The sequence below is a fragment of the Humulus lupulus genome, chromosome 8 (assembly GCF_963169125.1).
Source record: "Humulus lupulus chromosome 8, drHumLupu1.1, whole genome shotgun sequence".
Classification (NCBI taxonomy): Eukaryota; Viridiplantae; Streptophyta; class Magnoliopsida; order Rosales; family Cannabaceae; genus Humulus; species Humulus lupulus.
In genome coordinates, this window is record NC_084800.1 from 48,461,188 (window position 1) to 48,483,541 (window position 22,354).

General features: G+C 35.1%; 1 protein-coding gene and 1 long non-coding RNA gene across 2 annotated transcripts; both read right to left on the reverse strand.

The window, feature by feature from the left end:
- Nucleotides 1–9,474: 9,474 nt before the first annotated feature.
- On the reverse strand, nucleotides 9,475–11,368 carry LOC133793774 (uncharacterized). The gene is made up of 3 exons (XR_009874945.1): nucleotides 10,465–11,368; nucleotides 9,842–9,923; nucleotides 9,475–9,538 (listed from the first exon to the last, which is right to left on the reverse strand). It is a non-coding gene; the product is annotated as an uncharacterized LOC133793774 (long non-coding RNA).
- Nucleotides 11,369–19,021: 7,653 nt separating this feature from the next.
- Nucleotides 19,022–21,458, reverse strand: LOC133795368 (uncharacterized). Its single transcript, XM_062232821.1, has 4 exons — nucleotides 21,375–21,458; nucleotides 20,562–21,189; nucleotides 19,609–20,399; nucleotides 19,022–19,477 (listed from the first exon to the last, which is right to left on the reverse strand). The coding sequence occupies exons 1-4, from the start codon at nucleotides 21,456–21,458 to the stop codon at nucleotides 19,022–19,024; spliced, it is 1,959 nt and encodes a 652-aa protein (XP_062088805.1).
- Between the last annotated feature and the right edge of the window lie 896 nt (nucleotides 21,459–22,354).

Consider the following 22,354-nt stretch of genomic DNA (forward strand, 5'->3'; position numbering starts at 1 on the left):
ATCCCCCACAAATTTTTGGGAAATTCTAAAGAATTTACGGTGCTGAAAATAAGAAGTAAGTTGTTTTGAAGCTTAATTTTTACGTGCTTGAAACAAGTTATTTTGAAGCTTGTTTTCGGTATCGTATATTATTTGAATATTTTTAAAAACGGTGGAATGTCCTAAATAACTATAATATACACATTCTTATAAAAAAAAAATTGGATTATAATTTTCTCACGTGCCAAAAACAGAGACGCCCCTACCGATGGGGACAAAAGGCATGCCTCCACTATAGTCGTCGAACTATATTTATATATATATATATGAATTTTTTTTAGATAAGGGCATTGCATTTGCCCTTAGGGTAGGGGTGTTTTTTATTTTTTGGGACTTGGAGCATTTATAACCTATTTTTTTGGTATGATGACGTACATTATAGTTGTAACAAGTATCCCACAAATTTTTGAGAAATTTCGAATTGTTTAGGGGTGCAAAAATCATAGTTCAACCAGTGAATTGCACGTGTGCCTAAATTTTTTTTTATATTTATAGAAAAACAGACTGTTTGAACTCTAATTTCGACACTATATATTATTGAGAATTTCTAAAAAATTAGCGGGATGTCTACTATAACTATTATGGACGTTGTCATACAAAAAAAAATCAGTTATAATTTCTTCAAGTACCTAAAATAAAAAACTCAACTAAGATAGTGGCCAAAGTGATGCCCAAACTCTATGAGGTCGTTTGGTATGTAGGAATCTGGACGTGGGAATGATAATCTGAACACTTTCCCATGTTTGGTACTGGGTTTGAGTTTTTCTAACATGGGAATCTGTACTCCAGGGGTTTTAACTTGTCTTGATGCTAGGTTCAAGTGAAACTCATCTGACAAGTGGTTTTCAGATACCCAGGAATGTGAAACATTTCAAAATTATTATTATTATTTAAAAAAAATCTTAAACCAATAATTTTTTAGTTAATGACTTATTTTATTTTTAAAGCTTATAATATAAAAACAAATATACATATATCAAACTATAAAATGATAAATAATATTTGTTTATTTAAATAAATTGATTTGTAAAGTCTTTATTTCATTACTTTAGTTTAAAATGACAAATGAAATGTTATTACAAATATAATAAGGGTATTTTTGTAATTTTAAAAATTATACTTGATTCTAGTATTCAATATATGTATTTTTTTAATTCTGTTAAAAAATATTTCATGAGTAAAATTGTTTATAAATTATTTTGATAAAACATATTATTATATTAATTTTATGGAAATATGAAAACTTAACAGATTCCTATGAACAACCAAACACAGAAAGTGATATTCTCAGGAATCATAGATAAGATTACAGTGCACAACCAAACACAATAATATAAGTTTCCAGACTATCAAATTACCCTCATCAACTTTTCCAGTAATATAAAAATTATAAACTCCTCGTACCAACGACTCCTATATATATTTATATATATGGAGAATTCTGGTGTCCCTCCCATGATCGAGTCCTTCATGTGGGGCCCAGATTTTTGCCAAGCGTCAATTTTAGATTGGTGTTAAAATGTTGACTTTTTAATATTTTTACTTGGTATAACCGGCTGTGTTATTTTAGCTGACACAATTTAAATAAATGAGGGTAGAAGCGTAATTTTAGGTCCAATAAACTGTACAGTTGAGGGTTTTATAGTAAATTTAGATAGGAGTTGAGACTTATTTACGATTGTGGACACGTAACTATTTGACTGCTACTAAGTAACTATTATAATTGACTTACACAAATGTATAATAAAATAATGTAACAAAAACTGAAGCTGTTTTATTTTTTTTAATGCGGTATACAGAAATGAATATAATGTGGTGGAAAGTTTTTAATATTAATAATTCGAATATAATGCGGTATTCGAATTTTTCTCAAAATTTGTAAAGATCTAGAGTTACAATTTATCAATGTAGAGAAAATACTAAAAATAACATCGATAGTGATTTCACTACCCGAAAAATTTCCTATATATATACACAACTCAAGCAAATTAAGCATCATTTAGATTCATGCATTCATACAGTTCAATTAAGCTACACAAGTACGTACGTACACAACAGAGCCAAAGTTAAAAGAAAAAAGTTACTTATATTATATATACACATGATATATATCTCCTTAATCTGTGCTAAAAGTATATTGTGTTCAGGTAGTCACAAATAACGGCTCGTCTACCAGGAAGAACGGACAACGAAATAAAAAATTCATCAGAACAAGATCAACCACCACCACCATTATTCACAGCAGACCACCTTGTCCTCAACAACAACAACGTAGGAGATCAGCCACATACACAGTAGAAACAAGGAGAACTAATCCAAGATGGCTGATCTGCAAGAGTATCATGTCTATATTTGAGATACTTGGACTTTTCAGTACACACAATAGACTTTGAGCCTCCTTTTCATTACGTTTGTTTGCATTTTTGTTTCGTAATGCCTACAAAATAAAAAATAATGAAAATTGTCAGCTAAAACATATGTGTAAATATAGATATCATTGGGTATAAGTCATTTAAAGCTACACTTAGGACCACACTAGAAAATATGTTACTGCAATTCTGTAAAATTAGTGTTGAAAGTCCTTACTAAAGACAAACTCTAGCTTTCGCCACACTAAGCTATTTTCTATATCAATAGAAAAACCAAGACAGATTTCATAGAAAGAATCCTAAACAAAAGCAAGGAGACAATTATACTAAACATTAATAGGAGAATAAGGATTATAATACAAGAGATAACCTATAGCAATGCAACACACACATTTACCAAGCTATATAGGAAAGCAAACATACATGTGTCATGTGCATTTGAAAGTTGTTATCTTACTCTAAATAGATATTGCTTTTCTTGCTCCAAAACCAACCGTTCCAATCTGTCAACTGCCTAGCTTGATAAAGAAATAATTGTCATCAAAGAATTAAACAGAGCACAATGGTATGAACTAAAAGAATAATGATCACCAAAACAAAAGAGAACAAAAAACTAAAAAAATAATTAAAAAGTTTCTCCACTGGAAATAAAAAGTTCTTAACATGTTGAGGCAATTAGAAATAAAAAACAAGAAAGAGGTCCACACATACTTTTGTCATATTAAGTTACCACACTTATTTGATGTACTCCCAAAAAATAAAACATCTCATCAGATAAAGACCAAACTTACACATGGCAAATGAAAAGAATTATAAAACTCAATATAATGCTCTCCCCTGCTTTTTTTCTTCGTAGACTGAAATAAAGGAGACAACAACAAAAATTAGAGAAACCAAATTGAGAAGTAAGAAGTTCAATAGTATTCTGATAGAACCTTGTCTATCGATAATGGAACAAAATGAAGAAAACAAACAGCAAGAGAACCAATGGAATGGAAATAGAGTTGTATTTCTGTAATAACCAGGAATTAGAGAGCCTGGACCCTCCTACAGAGACAGAGTTCACTCCAAAAAATATCTACCTGAATACAAATGAAATTAATCCTCTTATTTACACATAGCCTCTAGGATAAGTGGTGCACCTAGGTACTACCCGAACATACCCCTCATAACAGAATTAGAATGTAGTATCCCCCTACAGCCCTCTCCACGTGTGCCCTCTTGTGCCTCCTAGCATAGACGTATGTTAAGGGGGGGTCTATCAATACCGCCGGCCTGGAGTTTCACCTTGTCCTCAAGGTGGAATTGCGGAAATTGTTGCTGAATGACAGTAAAGTCTTCCCAAGTGGCTTCATATTCTGGCATGTGTCTCCATTTGATGAGAGCCTGGGGACTAGTCTTATGCGTCCCGGGACGAATAGCCAGCAACGATTCGGGTTCTAAGATCCATTCCAGCCCAGCAGTGAGGCCCGAAGGTAGAGTGGAAGCTTGCTGGTGTGGGACCCAGCGCTGCTCGAAGACAGGACACATGGGAAGACTGGGTGAATGGAGGTGTAAGGTGGCAGCTGCAAGCGGTAAGCCGCGGTCCCGACGCGAGCCAGAACTGGAAACGGGCCAAAGAACCTAGGAGACAACTTTTCATTGTGCCGTTTAGCAAGTGAGCGCTGCCTATACGGACGGAGTTTGACATAAACCATGTCCCCCACCTGGAACTGAACATCACGGCGTTTACGGTCAGCTTGTGATTTCATCTTCTGCTGTGCACGAAGTAGATTCTGCTTAAGTAAGTGGAGGATGTCATCACGGTCGTGGAGCTCCTGTTCGACGGCTGATACTTTGGCACTGGAGGGCTCGAAACGCAGGATCGGTGGTGGGTCTCGATGGTAGACCGCGCGAAATGGTGTCATTCCAATGGAGGTGTGGTGCGAAGTGTTATACCAATATTCAGACCACGGTAACCATTTTGCCCACTGGTTGGGTTTGGCACTGACAAAACAGCGTAAGTAAGTCTCTAGACAGCGATTTACGACTTCGGTTTGGCCGTCGGATTGTGGATGGTAGGCTGTACTGTGCTGCAAAGAAGTCCCTTGTAACCGAAACAGCTCCTTCCAAAACAAGCTGAGAAATATCTTGTCCCTATCGGAGACAATCGAACGAGGAATCCCGTGCAGTTTTACTATCTCTTTAACAAACACCTCTGCCACTGTCAAAGCCGAGAATGGATGCCTTAAGGGAACAAAATGACTGTACTTGGATAGTCTGTCCACGACGACCAAGATCGAATCAAAACCTTTGGACAGCGGGAGGCCTTCGATGAAGTCCATGGAAATGTCCTCCCAAATTTGCTCCGGAATCGGTAATGGTTGTAGGAGTCCAGCTGGGGATTGTGCCAAGTATTTGTTCCTTTGACACACCGAACATTCAGCCACAAATTTTTCCACATCACGCCGCATTCCCCGCCAATACAAGTCCGCTGCCAACCGCTGAAATGTTTTGAAGACCCCAGAATGGCCGCCCATGTTGCTGCCATGGTATTCCTGAAGTAGCAGCGGTATGAACGGAGAAGAGGTAGGCAACACCAAGCGACCTCTAAACTTGAGACAGCCATGAGCTAAAGAGTAACCACCACATTCTCTGCCCATGGACAGTTCCTGCAGAATCTTAGAAAGTGCTGGGTCCGAGGCAACGTGAGTCTGGAGGTCTGGAATGGAAAGGATATTTGGTACTGAAATGGCAGCAAGCTCGGCAGTAGAGTTAATCCGAGACAGAGCATCTGCAGCCCGATTCTCACCCCCAGGTTTATATTGTATATCGAAGTCATACCCAAGTATTTTTGTCAGCCATTTTTGATGCTCCATAGCGACAAGCCGCTGTTCCAGCAGGTATTTCAGGCTGCGTTGGTCAGTGCGGACCACAAATCGGCGACCCAAGAGGTACGGGCGCCACTTTTGAATGGCTAAAACAATAGCCATTAATTCGCGCTCGTATATGGATTTCAAACGGGCTCTAGGTGATAGCACTTGACTGAAATAAGCCACTGGGCGCCCCATCTGCATCAAGACAGCCCCTAAACGCATCCCTGAAGCATCAGCTTCAACCACAAACGGTGCACGGAAGTCCGGCAATGCTAACACGAGAACGGAGCACATCGCATTCTTCAACTGTTCAAACCCAGCATGAGCTTCGGAAGACCAGCAGAAAGCGTCCTTCTTCAATTGATCGGTAAGTGGTCTCGCAATACTCCCATAGTTCTGAACAAATTTTCTGTAATATCCTGTGAGACCCAAGAATCCCCTCAACTCTTTGATGTTTTTCGGAACTGGCCACTTTACCATTGCTTCTATTTTACTTGGGTCCGCCGATACCCCTGCCGCCGAAATCACATGGCCAAGATACTCCACTTGGGGCTGGGAAAAAATGCACTTCTTACCGTTGGCGTATAACTGGTGCTCACGTAATCGCTGTAAAACAGAACTCAAATGAGTTAAATGAGTTTCCAATGAAGGGATGTACACCAGAATGTCATCGAAGAACACCAAGACACAGTGGCGCAAAAAATCTCTGAATATATCATTCATAAGGGCTTGAAAAGTGGCTGGCGCGTTGGTTAACCCGAAAGGCATGACCAAGAATTTGTAGTGTCCCTCGTGAGTGCGAAAGGCTGTTTTCTCAACATCATTGGCAGCCATGCGAATCTGATGATAACCTGACTTTAAATCTATCTTTGAGAATACCGTGGCACCATGTAGCTCATCCAACAGTTCATCGATCACCGGAATAGGAAATTTGTCAGCGACTGTCTCACGGTTAAGGGCCCTGTAATCGACACAAAACCGCCAGCTACCATCCTTCTTTTTGACCAACAAGACTGGGCTCGAAAAGGGGCTGGTACTCGGCTGAATGATACCCACTTTGACCATATCCCGCACCATCTGCTCTATCGCATCTTTCTGCATATGGGCATATCGGTATGGCCTGACTGAAATAGGTTTTGTTCCTGGTTTCAATGTGATGGAGTGCGCTCGAGCTCGGGCTGGGGGAAGTCCCGGGGGCATGTCAAAGACATCGGTATATTGTTCCAACAACTGGGCTACTGGAGGACACGCCGTGAGGGTTGAAGAGTCGGCCTCACCCGCTATTGCCCCCAACTGAACCCAATAACCTTCCTCCCCCTTCTCCACTGCTAGGACCATGGCTTTTAGGGAGATTGGCGATTTACACAGACTGGGATCCCCCTGCAGAGTAACCCATGAACCCGCCACTTCGAATTTCATGACCATAGTCCGCCAATTAACTTGCATGTTGCCAAGGGTTTCCAGCCACTTTATGCCTAAGATAACATCTGCCCCGCCAAGCTCAAGGGGAAGGAAATCAGTGACCACTCGAATGGCACCCAAGTCGAGTTCAACTTGTGCGCAAATTCCTTCTGTGCGCACCTTGCCACCTGTACCCAGTAGAACCCCATAGCAAGTGGTGGCTGTGATGGGCAGGCTCGCCGCGGAGACGACTTCTGTGGAGACGAAGTTATGGGTGGCGCCACTATCGATGAGGACCGTTACTTGCTGCTGCCCGATATGTCCGGCCAACTTCATCGTATGTGCGGATGTAATCCCGATGAGCGAGTTCAAAGAGAGAGTGGCCAAGGTTTCGTCTGAAGCGATGGTATCCCCTGATTCCGGTGAGAGGGGAGGGTTCTCCTCCGCGGGTTCGTAGTCCTCCTCATCAGAAGTGAGCAAGATTTGGAGGAGTTTTTGGTCACAGTCATGCCCTGGGTGAAATTTCTTCTCACATTTAAAACACAGCCCCCTTGCTCGGCGGTCTTGGTACTCAGTTTCGGATAAACGGCGGTACGCGGGTGAGCTCGATGGACGGTTGCTGCTTCCTTTGGAAGCCGTCGGGACGGAGGATGCCGTGGGAGAATGATTCGGCCGAGGCTGGGATCCTGACGGAATGGTTCGTGCGACGTAGGGGCTGAAGGTGGGCCGCGAGGGAAGAATAGGGCTCAGACTTGACTTAGAGGTGGTGGGCCTGGACGGTGGGCTCAAGTGGAGTAAGTGATGGCCTTCTTCCACGCGTTGGGCTGTCTCCATAATTTGGCCCAATCCTTTGGGCTGAAGAATGTGAAGAGCAGCTTTGACCTCCTCCCGAAGGCCCTTCACGAATGACCCCTCCAAGATGTGGTCAGGCACATCGGGAACACGAGAAGCCAAGACCTCCCAACGTACTCTGTATTCCTGTACGGTACCGGTCTGGACCACGGACAGAAACTCTTCGGACAGAGAACCCACCGGAACGGCTCGAAATCGGAGAAGGACCAAGTGCTTGAGCATACTCCAAGAAGTGATTGGTCGGCGCTGGTTCTCCCATTGAAACCAGGATAACGCGTCACCGTCGAGACCCACGATTGCCGTCTCCAGCATCATTGCCTCCGTCATTTTGGTTAGTAAGAAATACCGCTCGGCACGGTAAATCCAACCATCGGGATTCTCTCCATTAAACAAGGGAATTTCCATCCGAGGAGGACGGAAATCTTGGCTGGAAGTAGGACCGGAATAAAACGAACCCAATTGAATTGGAGGGATGGGTGGGTTCACACCCTGAGGTACCGATTGAGGAATCGGTGGTCGTGGTGGCGCGGGCGACTGATGAGTAGCTGGAGGAACACCGATGGAGCTGGGTTCGCTGATGGACGAGGCATGGCCCTCCACTGCACGTCGTTGACGGTCGACGCTGGTTGCTGCGGCATCAGGCGGAATCCGAGCTGGTTGAAGCAGCATCTGTGATACTTGACTTGCCATCGTTTCCATGTGCTTTGACAACACGGAATCGAGGTGTTTGGCCACTGAATGCTCGATCGTCGACTGTAAACTCTCGTGAAGTTTCTGAAATCCCTCGTTGAGCTTCAACACTTCCAGGCGCAGATCCGACACTTCAGCACCCACACGTTCATCAATCAACTCAGCCATCGCATCTTTCTTAGGCCCCATGAGCGAATGCTCTGATACCAATTGATAGAACCTTGTCTATCGATAATGGAACAAAATGAAGAAAACAAACAGCAAGAGAACCAATGGAATGGAAATAGAGTTGTATTTCTGTAATAACCAGGAATTAGAGAGCCTGGACCCTCCTATAGAGACAGAGTTCACTCCAAAAAATATCTACCTGAATACAAATGAAATTAATCCTCTTATTTACACATAGCCTCTAGGATAAGTGGTGCACCTAGGTACTACCCGAACATACCCCTCATAACAGAATTAGAATGTAGTATCCCCTACAGCCCTCTCCACGTGTGCCCTCTTGTGCCTCCTAGCATAGACGTATGTTAAGGGGGGTCTATCATATTCCTAAAAAAATATAAAGTATACATCTTAAACTTGTTCTCAGTGCTACATAAAAACACTGCTATATATTATATTACATTCAAAAGAATAAAATAAATATTTAACAACTAAACATATCGAACAAGCAATTAATCAATATATCTTTAAAAAAGCATGCATTAAGGACTAAAGGAAATTAAATACAAAGCCAGAACCTGTTGTAACTATTACTTGTAAATTGAATGATACAAAAATAACTTTAAGTAATTTGGATGAAACATTGTAAACAGAAAAAAAAAAAAATATGGGCCAACGTGTTAGAATATCAGTTTCCACAACATTGGACCCCACACAAATAATGGTGGTTAATTACATAGTTTATATTCAAGTAATGCTTATATAAATGTCTCTGCCTAGTGGAGAGGTGACCTTAATTATATATAATTAATATATAATATTTTGATTGATTCTTTAAAACATGCATAAACATGCCTCAAATATAGCATTAAGATCATCACACAATACTTGGAACTCTTCTAAAGGAGCTTAAACATGTCTCAAACCTTTAGATTTTGGAGTCTAATATTAAGATTATATGATAAAACTTGGGACTTTCATCAAATAGGTGCTATGCAAGAAAATTTTAGAATATGCACAAACTGCTATAATGATATAACCATGCAACATACCTATGGAGCAAAGAAGTTTGAAGCCTTACGAGGTGGAGTTAACAAGGCGTACCGTTCTCTGCTTATATGTCCAGCACTGTTCCACCAAATCAACAATAACCTCTTGTCTAAGGCCCTGTAAATCATAAGAAACAAAAGATTGCAAAAAATAATATTAAATTATTAAATATATTTCCAGTTTGCACGAAAATTTGTTTGACAAATTGCCGACACTGAATTACAAGCTAGAGAATTATAAATTACTCCTAACTATAATAGACACTTCTCTTAATTAGGTAGATTAAATTAAACAGAACTTTAGGCAACAACTACAACATTCTGAAAGGAAAAAAAATATCTGTTTGAAAAGGAAATTTAACAAAGCAAATCTAATAATATACGTTTTAATTTACAAAAAAAATTTTGGTCAAATAAGTACCTCTTTATTCTCTGGATCAATTGCGCTAAGCATTTCTGTAAGAACATCCATTATGCCACATGCATTCTGAATTTCTGACAAGCTAACAAAAGAGTTTCTATTTCACCAATAAATTCATGTACACCAGAGATGATAGCTTAATGCAAACATCGACCCTTTAAAAGTATAACACTTGATTGAAAAACACATTCAATTTTCCCTTAGTTGTTATACATATGGACAACATCTCAAAATAAAGCTCAAGAACCTTCCCTACAAGGACAGAAATTAGCAGATAAATCATCTGGTGTTTAAAATTCTAGGATGCAGTAAAAGCTTTACACCAACTAATTACTTTCTAATATTAGAGTAATAGACTACTACAGTGTCTTGTCATGAAGTTGTAAGTATAATAAATATTTTAAACCATTCATTCATAACAACTATGAACAAGTGCAACAAGGAAATGAGCCAGAGAAACTGCTGCAATAATGAATAAAATATTCCTTAAAATATACTTCAAGCAGCAGTATGTTTAAAAAATCAGATTTATAACTAAGAAAAAGATGTTGTAAAGTACTATACCAATAAGCAAATTAAGTTGCCCTCAATTTATATAGCAATACAAGGATCCATGTATGCACCTCAAGGTAGGAAACTCAAACTCTGCAGACGGCTCAACTGTATCTTGATGAATGTCAGAATTGCGCAGATTCTGTGGATATGAAGACAATGGTTGTGTTTGTGGAGGGGTAAAGACCGGTGCAGCTCTCTCAGATCTCTGCAGAAATACTGCTCCAGCACGCTGAAGGGTAATAGAAAAAAATAATAATAAAATTATAATTTGAAAAAGTGAGACAATATATAGTTTAAGAAAAAAATTACTTGCGGTTGGAAGATTAAAATAGTGATATCTTTAACGGAAAATTGAAGAAAAAGAAAAAAAGGCAAAATACATGTTCCAACCGTCAATCCAAAGTGAATTCCCTATATACATTTCAGCCAGCAAGAATAAAGTAAAAACCCCAATACAAAAATAAAACACACAAAAAAATGTATAAATCATTCTAACTCTGGATATTGTGAGAAATAGCACAGCTTTATGAAATCTTGTCAATTTCTCAAATATTAAATTCATTTAAGAATCATTTACTAACCAAATTGCATAACAACACAAATGCAATATATAGATGTATGTATGTATGACGGGAAACTAATATATATTTATATAAATATAAGTTCTTACCAAATGGAACCAGGAAATGTTTGGATAAAAAATGCTATGATTTGAGAAGAAAAACTCAGATTATCCCCAAATGCTTCTCATCGTGCTAACAAACAAAGATCACACAAAATAAATATGCAATATTTAAATGCCAAAAAAAACATGGTAGACCTAATAAGAAAAAAAAACAAAATGAACTTAATCCATATATTTTGAAACTTTTAGAACAATCCCAGACAACTTTATTCATTAAAAAAATACCAAAGAAACTTACCTTTGCCCTATACACTATAAGAGATAAAATGAAAAAGAGAAAGAAACAAAAAAAAGAATGAACTGTACCTTTGGTGCTAAGAAGATGAGAAAATATAAAACCCTTCTAGGTTGTTCATCTTGCCCAAAAGATATCTAGACTTTCTTAAACTTGCAAAACGATCTAGATTTTTCAAAAAATGGAAACAAATAACTATAACCCTCACCTTAGCTACACTAATTAGAATCTAGATGTAAGAGAAAATGAACGTGATAAAGATGAGAGAAGAGCTATCAGAGGGAGAGTGATTTGGGCGAGATAGAGGAGAAAACTAGAGAGAGAAGTAGAAAAAAAATAAAGACCATTTTAATTTTCAGTTTCCTTCTAAATAAATTCACAAACCCGCCTTTTACACTATAGCGCATTTTATGTCCCATTTTTTTAACTAGCTTTAATAATACTTTTTCAATAATCTTATAACCATGTGTTGTGAAAAGTGGTGTTTGGTGTGGTGCACCTCGACCCAAACGACCACCACTAGTGCATTCCTTGTACTGTGGGCATCAAAACCCACTAAAGGATTGAACTTAACGTTCGTCGAAATTGGAAGTCGACATTCACCGGAATCCATGAAGGTTCGAGAAATCATAGTTAAAATCTGGCCATTCTAGGCCTTTCCAAGAAGAACCACCACCACCACGACGCTCCCCGAGACTTGGGCTTCAATGCCCAGTCATCATTTTCCCAAACCACCACCGTGGGGTGGTGGCGTCGTCGTTAACGTCGGAGTTTCGGCGGAAGATTTGGCTATCAATTAATTTTTTAAAAATTAAAAATAAAATTTTTTAAGACTCGTAATGCGAGCCCTAAAATAATGTTTTTAGGGCTCGCAATGAGAGTCCTAAAAAATCTCAATTTTTAAGCCTCTCAAATAAAGAACTCATGCCCCGAGAGTCCTAAAAAAATTTTAAGATTCGCTTTGCGAGCCTTAAAAAATATTTTTTGTAGTAATGATTGAGATATTCGTGCAATCACAATATTCTTTTTTAGTGTAGTTTGATAGTAGAATCAAATTCACTTGGATACAATGGAGGCCTTGTTCGTATTTAATATCCGTGCAACAAAACAACTTTGCAGGATTTGAAAATCTTTCTTATTTTCAAAACGAATCTCTATGTTAAAGGAAGATGTTGCATGTGTTAACCATGTCTAAATTTTGTATATAAAGAATACTCGAATATATCAATATTTACACAATGGGTAGATGAAATGATTTCACTAAACAAAAAGAGGCACCCATAAAATGTTTAATAACTACTTTCCACCTCAATAAGTTATTGAAGCACACCCTTGACCCATAATATAGTAACAACAATAAGACTGAAAATAATGTGAATCATAGTTCAATAATTGTGTAAAATAATTGAAAACTTTGTGGTTTAGGAAGTATTTAATGTGCAATGTTGGTTTACGTTGCATGCTTGGAACAATATGCATGCCTAGTTAGATTAGGCAAATTACAATTTTCCACCTTAAATTGAAACCTATAATGACATATATGCCCCCTTTAAAATATATTTTTTAATCTTTAATTGTGAAAGGGATATTTACACAATTCATTACAATATCTTTTTTATTTACTATATTAATACCATCCAACATATTTTCATATTTATATACAAATCCTAACCGATTTTTGTTTTTAATTACCATGATTGTATATATTTTTTTTCTTTTAATGATTTTGTATTAGTTATTACTTTCCGTGATATATGTTAATATATTTATTATTTTCCTTTTAAAACTTGATTCTCTTTTTGTTTTTATTCATTAAAAATTATGATCAACTTTTAAAAAGTATATGCCGTTTTGTTTACCCAATAAAGCACTTTTCCCATTTCAAAATAAAAAACCCCAAAATTCATTATCTTTATCTTCCTTATGGTGATATTTTAGCCCCAAACCCAGTTTTCTCCTTCTGCCATTTCCTATACCCAGAAATCACTTTTTTTCCCATTTCAATAATAAATCCCCATATTTCATTTTATTTCCTTTCCTTATCGTGAACCCTTACTCCCAAACCCATTTTTGATTTTTCATCATCCATTGCCATGGTCTCAACTCGGAGTGCCGGAGACAATCTATCCACTGAGTCGCCGGAGAATGATGGTCCGATCGATGATGACTTTGAAACCGACGAGTCCGATGATGACAGAGATTCCCCACCGAGTGTGAAGATGCATGCAACTTTGAAGAAGATGAAAACTAGATCACCCCCCTCTGTTAAACCGAGAACTAACAAGAAGTTGAAAATTGTTGATGAAGCTTTGCTTGTTCAAGACTCTGTTTTTGACTCCGACCCAATCCCCGAATCCCCATTGATAAAGGTTTGTTTTTTCTTTTGTAGATTTTTTTTCTGTATATTTTTTTGGGTTCTTGAACAACTAAATATTTGTTTTCTTTTATTAAGATTTTTATCATAATAGAAAGTTAGAGTGTTTTAATGTAGGCATTATTTTGGTGTATTTCTAATAGATAGTTTTTATTTATTAGTTTTTTGCAATTTTTTGTTGTTTCATTTGTTTTCGGAATTTTTATATTTTTGTTTATCTTTTTATTCGTTTACACTTGTTTATTTTTCTCATTTGTTTGCACTTGTTTATTTTTTCACATTATAAAAATTTTGTTTATTTTTTTATATTAGGTTTTTTATTTAGTTTTATTTTTGGTGTGTTATATTTTTGTTCATATCAACCTGTTTTACGTCATAAAATATTTATTTTTACTGTCCCTTGGTTGCTGAAATGTTGTTTTTTCCTTTATGTTAATTTGTATAATTTTTTACGGGATTGGGAATTTTTTTTTAGACCCGAGAATAGACCGGGTGGGAGGTTAGTCTACACATCTCATTATGATGTAATAAAGATTATTAATGAGACATTGACTAATGCGCAGAAGAAATTTTTAGAAAGTCTTGTGTTGGGCATTTTATTGATATTCAGTCTTTTGAATATCAATCTCAAGTAGTTCACCAGGTTTTACTTAGAGAAATCAAACAGCCAAACAATGATGAGATGTGGTTTTTGATTGGTGGGAGGAGGGTTAGATTTGGGTTAGGTGAGTTTGTTTTGATTTCTGGCTTAAACTATGTGGGTGATTGTGATATATCTAGGTTTGCCAAGATGCCCAATGGGATGTGTGATAGGTATTTTCCTGATCAACAGATTAATTTTGATTCTATTAGGAAGAGGTTTGTGGTAGATAAGTTTAACAATGATCTTGTTGCTGTTAAATTTGCTAAGCTATATCTTATTACCAATTTTTTGCTTAGCAAAGAGAAGGACAAAAATGTACCTGAGGAATTGATTAACCTAGTTGGATCTGATGAGTGTGAGACTTTCCCTTGGGGTAGATTGGCTTTCAATGCCACTTTGAGGTCTCTTCGTTCTGGGACTAAGGGAAAAAACTTAAAGAACACCAAAAAAAAAAACCAGAGTAGAAAGGATTCTAAGGTTTGGTGCCTTTATGTGTTGAAGGGTTGTCCTTTTGTATTCCTAGTTTGGGTGTATGAAACTATTAGGAACTTGAGAGATTTGTCCATGTGTATATACAACCCAGCACCTACTTTTCGCATTTGTCGGTGGACTAACTCAAAGAGTCCCAAATCTGCTGCGTTGGAGAACAAGGTGTTTGGATCCTCAGCGGTAAGTTAGTTTTGATTAATATACACAAATGTTTATTTTCTTAATTGCAAATATTTTTTTATTTTGATCTAATATAGTAATTACCAATTTTTTTGAGAGTTTGGGTTTTTAATGCTTACTCATAACTGCCAGCTGCGAGTTGATTACTGTGTGCCTACTGTTGAGGAGACAAAGATGTTGAAGCTTCAGTCTTTTGGGTTTGACATTTTCAGTTCATCGTTTTTGGGTCATGATGAGTACGAGAAGAAGGATAAACGTGGAGCAAAAAAAGGCATTTCATCTAGTTCTCATTTTGTCAAAGAAGCAAAGATTGATAAAAACATCGTATTTGAGTTGCTTGATAAAGTGAATCTTGCTTTGGGAAAGGTTGATTCCATGTCAATGGCATTCAATGGCTTGAAGGATGAGGTTAACAAGCGCTTGGATTTAAATGAGGTTTCTTTGCAACATTTCATGACTCACAGACTTATGGATGGTTTTAGGAACACATTGAGTGAGAACTCTACTGAACTTAAAAAAATCATCACTGAAGTTGTTCAAGAAGCCATTAAGCAGTCCATGGTGTATGCTCAGATTAATGTATATTTTTGTTCGTTTTTACATTTACTTTCTTGTTTTTTTAATTGTTCACATATACAGTTTGTTTCTTTTAAATATCTGTTATTATATTGTTTTTTTTTTCAATGAATGCCATTGGTATTGATATATTATATAGTTGCTGACAATTCTTGTTAAGTATTATAAACATCTTATATGACAAATGTAAATTTGTTGTATATTCTTTTGTGTTTTTTTATTTATTTCTCCGAGTTAATTATTCTTTATTTCTCTGTTAGGGTGATGTTACTAAGGACCACGTTGAAGATGAAATCCCTAATTTCTCAAAGATAACTGAAGATATTAACACTTAGCCTCAGCCCAGTAATGAAGTTATTGGGGCATTATCTGTTAAGGGTATTGTTGATGGTTCTCAGAAGTTAGCTTCTGAGAAAGTATAGACAAACACTTATGTTTATTATATTATGACTCAGTTTATTTTGTGGACTTGGTCTGTTATGACTATTTTAAGCATGTTGTCCATATTTTGTCCAGGGCATTAACATTTATGTAGTGCTTTTGTGAATAGAGTCATGCTCTAGCATACTTAAGTTGTTTATTTTTCTTGGTGACTACTTCTGGATATGATACTGATAATGGTTTATATATGTTTCATATTATTTGTATTCACTAACTTGTTTTTTTTTTATATTTAAACTGTATTTGATTTATTTATTTTTCATTTATTTTTTTAAACTGATACTTTTTTTTTAAAAAAAAAAAAACTTTGTTATAGTTGTTTTTTTGTTCCTTAAAGTCATTAACATCAGATGAGACCTTCTTTTTATATTTACTTTATCAAAAACCAAACATTTTTTTTTCAAAAAAAAAAAGAAATTTACTTTTACATGTTTTGAAGTTTTTTTAATATGTTTATTTTTTTTTTTGTTATCACCAAGTTGTTTTTTTTTTCATAATATCGAGCTTTAACCGGACTTATTTTTGTACACTAATTTATTTTATTTGTCATACATATTAACGTTTATTTTTTTCATCTTTATACAGTAGTTGTTTATTTTTAATTATGGTTATTGTTAAACACTACAATTAAAAAAGTTTATTTTTTTCGTCTTTATTCAGTTGTTGTTTATTTAATTTCTGTGTAGGATATATTGGTTGAATCTGTCATAACAATACCAAGTTCAGTCCAAAGTGAATCAGAACGTACTCCCATAGTCAAGAAGATTTCAGTTGATGATCATGTAAATGATGATGTGGTCGATGATTTGTGTCTTAGTGCTGAGGATTTGAAGAAGTTGGACGAGCATGTTGAGATGTTCAAAAACCAAAGAAAGATGAACCTAAAGGTTTTACTCTATTAATTGATTTTCCACTATATTTAAATTGGTTTGTTTATTTCATTGTCAACGTTTAACTCAAAAGATTTATACAAATTATATTTTTACCCTTATTGCCATAGGGAAAAAGTATTGTTGTGCAAGACGACAACCATGTTTTAGTGACTAAAAGGCCAGTTAAATCAGGCATTCAAATGTCTCATCCGTTCACAACTTCATTCGGTTCTGATGAGGGCAAGCAAAATAAACACGAAAATATTAATATTAAAGACGCTCCATTCTCCTCTAATATTTTCATTGATCCGGAAGATAATTTGCAGGCAACATTCGATATGTGGTATAAAGCTGGCCTTAAGATTAGTAAAAGGTCAGATTTTACTATTTTTTTTACATTAAAATGTTTATTTATCATTTATATTTTTTATTTTATTATTATTTTATGTTTTTCATTTTGCAGGAGCAAACCTTTTAATGAGAATATGTCTAAACTCAAACCATCATTTGATTATAATATTGTTCACATAGACAACAAAATGTGGTTTTATGACTTACACACTCCAGGAAGGATGCTTGACATCAATGTAATTTTTATAGTTGTTCATACATTTATTTATATTTATTTTCTTATTCAATCCTTGTATTAACTTTAATGTTGATTTTTTCTTATGTAGCACATCAATGTTGCTTTTTATTATTTGAGGAAACAAATTAAATGCAACGTAGACATCAAAATGAAAGCAACCTCTACGGACTCTTGGTTTGCAGAAGCCTTGATTGCGTTGTACGGTAGGTATGTTCGGAATGGACGCGATGCATCTATTTTATTTGGCCCTAGTCTATGTGTTGACTACATTAGTGGTCAACAAATGAGATGCAACACTCCATGGTTGCTTGTCAATTTTGTATTAATGCCTGTGCATATGGATATAGTCGATCATTGGTATCTCTTGGTATTTGACATTCATCAACGGAGATTGAAATTGTTCAATTCGCTGGTGGGCAAAACTGATAAGAGATTGAAGAAATCTCTGGAGCCTTTTGTTATTTTGTTGCCATTATTGTTAGCCAATATGAGGTTTTACCAAAACAGGATTGATGTGAACAAAAACACATCATATTTCATTGGGAAGAAGGATGGTGATCAATTTGATACATTGGTTGTTCCAAAACTTTCGAAGCAAGTAGAATGGTAAGTTTTAATAAATTTTTTTATACTTTTTTATTTTACTTTACCCATTTCCTATAATTTTATTTATTATTGTTTTTTCGTATGTTTATTTCAGTGATTGTGGCATTTTTGTTATCAAGTACGTTGAATTCTTTTTGCATGGGTGTATTGAAAAGTTGCCCAATCCATTACCCGTTCAAGCATTCCGGAACAAGATCGCCGTGGAGTTGTATAATCATGGTGCTCGCAAAATTGAAAAAAATTGTGGTTCTGATTCGGAAAATGTCGGAAGAAATAATAGGATCATTGTTGCTTAGAATTTTAAGTTTGTAATTCATTTATAATGTTATGGTAGAGTTCTGTTTTCTCAGTTTCCTTTAGTATTTTATTTTGAGCACATTAATTTTGTTCAAGTTTCAATGGTATTAAATTTAGCATGCTTTGTTTAATTTTAATTCGTGTTTATTTTATTTGTCATCTATCTGTTTATTTTTTATTCATGTACAAATGAAAATAATTTATTTATTATCAAATGTTATTAAAATTGAATATCATTTATATATATTTTTTTGTTTAGTTTATCCTTTATTCATTTACAAACATAAATCATTTTTATATTAACAAATGTTGTTGTAGTACTGGAAATTGCATTTTTTTTAATCAATATTTCATAATACTAATCGTTATTTCTTTGCTTAAACCTCTTTTTTTATTAATTTATTTTTGAGAGCAATTCACTCTTTTTTGTTTATTTCCACGTGTTTATAATTAAGTTTTTCTTTATTTTTAACAGACACATAACAAATAAATCTCTATTTTAACTTGTTGTATTCTATAAATTATTTTTTCAAATTAAACAAAATAATTTCCAAAACTTTTCGTGAATAATACATATATATTTGTCTAACATAGTTCTTTAATCGGAATACAACAATTAATTTTCAAACAAAACATATTCAAACTTTATTCCCCTTATTACTAGTCTTTATAACAGGTTCATTTTTGCATGTCCTCCTATTGTGGCCCTTACCGCCGCAACGACCACATAAATTCTGTACTTTATACTCACTGAAAGCTCTGTATCTAGTTTGTTTCGGCCTTCGTGCTGGACGCTTAGTCAACGGTGGTAAAACTTCATGTTGTGTTAGTTCCACAGGTATTTCCCATGAATGTTGATCTCCTAACGGCATTACGGAGTCTTCATAAGTTGCCATGTATGCTTCCTTTGTGTAGTAGTATGAGACATAATCATAACAATTTAGATTTTTTTTTATGATGACTGCCATTGCATGGGAACAAGGCCTTTCATCATACTCAAATCTCTTGCAAGTACATGTTTTTTTCTCCATGTTTACAATGTAGGGTGTTTCCTCATCATAAACAGTGAACACAAATTGATTCGATGATTCAACCTATTTAAGAAGATATTTTAATTACAAAATAAACAAACAAATATTTATTTTAATTGAAAGATTTTTTTTTCTAAGGAATTTTAATGTAAAATTTTTTTTCTTTTATTTCATAATAATAAACATTTTCTTACCTTGTATTGTGCACAATCATCTCTCCTTTTTCGAATCATCAAGTCTGGTGTAGTAGGCAATCTTGTGAAAGTAAATGCTGCTATGTTCTTGTTCTTTAGATACCATTCTTGTACCAAACTCCTTAATGCTTCAACCAACGGTGTCACCGGTAATTCTCTAACCTCTTTTATTGCCAAATTAATTGATTCAGCAATGTTGGATGTCATGGTGGAGTATCTGTTGTTGTTACTGTACAGTCTTGTGCATTTCTCCAAACCAACTTCATTTGTTAAGTAATTACGTATACGATCATCTATTCCATCAAGATCAAGCATGTATTTCTGAAATTCATTTTTGTTGTAAGCCCTGCATGCACCATTGAAAGCTGTTTTCAAATCATCCCCACCTTTCTTGAAGTTTTTTTTAATGTTTTTTAGTAGGTGGTAAGTGCACACTCCATGCGTTGTACCATCATACACATTGTCGATGACCTTTTTAATGCTTTCGTGTCTATCAGATATGATGCATTGCCCATTTCTTTCACCATAAGCTTCCTTTACTTTATTCATGAACCATTCCCATGATGTATCATTTTCTGAGTCTACGATTCCAAACGCTAAAGGATGTATCTTCCTATTAGCATTCTGAGCACTTGCTGTCAACAACGTCCCACCATATGAAGCTTTCAAGAATGTTCCGTCGACCACAATTATAGGTGTGCAATGTGCCCATCCCTTTATAGATGCTCCAATAGCAAATAATAAATATTTAAATCTATTGTTCTCGTCTACCACGAGATCTGTTTTTGTACCTGAATTCAATAAACAAACGACTTTACTAATTCAATTATTTATTTTGAAAGTAATAATCTAAATATATTGATTAGTGGCAGTAAATGATTCGTTGCACTAATAACGCAATATTTTTATTATTCGTTACATATTAAAATAAACATAATTTTGACCTGGGTTACTTTTTTGCAAATTAAAAAGGAATCCTGGTAGGAAGCGATATGAATTTTGTGGGCAACCTAATATGGTCTCCCTTGCTTTCTCTTTGGCCCTCCATGCTTTTTGATACGATATTGATACACTATATTCATCGATCATTGTGTTCATTATATCGCGTGGGTTGTACTTTGTTTTTGGATCTAACAATCGCCGCTTTATGCACTCACTCACCACCTTGCTTTTTGCTTGAGGATGGTTTGCAACAAGCTTGTTTAATGAGCATGTATGTTGTCGGTCAAATTTACGAACCTTGTACAAACCTGTTTGGCGCAATTTTGATGAACGAAAATACCACTTGCACTCTTCATCCAAACACACGAGCACATAATCTCTATTTGATGCCCTTTTAACTCTGTGTTGGTAATTTGATCGTATGGACCACAAACTCATTGATGTTATCATACTTTGTTTGTCTTGGAAGACATGCCCAGTTTTTATGTTCTTAATCTCCCGATCCCCATACAAGAATGGATCATCATCATTATCATCTGCAGCCACTATTTGTTCTTCATTGTTTATTATTGATATTGCTAGATCATGTGCTACCCCATTCCAGTGTGGTTCCTGTATAAGATATCCCCCCATGCTATCCTGATTTATCAAAATAAAAACATTTTTGTTAAATATTTGATAACATTCTCAATTTATATTGGAAAGTGTTGTAATGTTTATTTTTTGGATTTCTTTTGGGTAAAAAAAGATTTTACCTGATTGTTTTGTCTTGAACATTCCCCCACGCTTTGTGTGTTTTGTACTTGGGTATTGTCAAAACTTACCAGCAAAGGGTATACTGTTTCATCAGAATGTTTCTTATGTAGTTCCATGAAAAACTTTACCATGTCATCATCATCTATTACCATCGGTGGTAATGATGGATTTGGTTGGAACTTAATTTCTACAGCTATGTTTTTACTTTGTACCTTCATTTTTTTAGTGATCATTGTACTCAATTGAAGAAAAGTACAGTCACTAGGAAGTAAGATCCCAGTTACCTCAAAATCTTTATAAGTACACCGATTTTCCCAAATACCATTGTAGTAAATGTACACAGTTGTCATATTGGTGTGACATGTTTTCATAAATTAAACAATAAGTCAAATTTTAGATAATAAACATTTTTTTTTTCACACGATTTTAAAAAAATGAACAAATCTATTTAACGTTGAAATATGTGTTATAATCTTACATATTCATTTTTATACAAATTTTACTTAATAAATAGATAAATTGGAATACATAACAATAGCAGTTTATAAATGTTTATAGTAACATACAAAATAAATTTTATAAATGTTTATAAATTTTTTTTCTAACTTTCCTTTCATATAAAATAATTTTTTTTTAACATTTACAATGACATTGTTTTTTTTTTTCTTTTTATGACTTTTATATTCCGTTCTCATAATTATATATAATGTTTTCAAAAAATAAACAGTAACATACATGCTAGATAATAACCCTTGAATTTCTGACTGTTATCATTTTTTTTCACCATGTCATAGAAAATAAACAAAAGGTTCTGAGTTACATAGATATGTTTTAATTTCATTCAATATTTAAAAAAAAAAACATATCTAAAATAATAATTAAAAAAAACATAAAACTATTAGGTTATAGTTTTATAAAAGTAAATGTGAGTGAGAATTATTTATTCATATAGTCCTTTTTAGTGTCAAATTTTTATGTTTAGATTTACAATAGCATTATTTTTTTCCTTCCTCATCATAGTTTATTTATTTTTGTGTTTTGTTTATAT

Coding starts and splice junctions, on each gene's coding strand:
- LOC133795368 (XM_062232821.1), bottom strand. CDS start 21,458: ATGGTAATAGATGATGATGACATGGTAAAGTTTTTCATGGAACTACAT. Junction 21,190..21,374: donor AAACAGTATACCCTTTGCTG/GTAAGTTTTGAC, acceptor TTGATAAATCAG/GATAGCATGGGGGGATATCT. Junction 20,400..20,561: donor CCTTTTTAATTTGCAAAAAA/GTAACCCAGGTC, acceptor TATTGAATTCAG/GTACAAAAACAGATCTCGTG.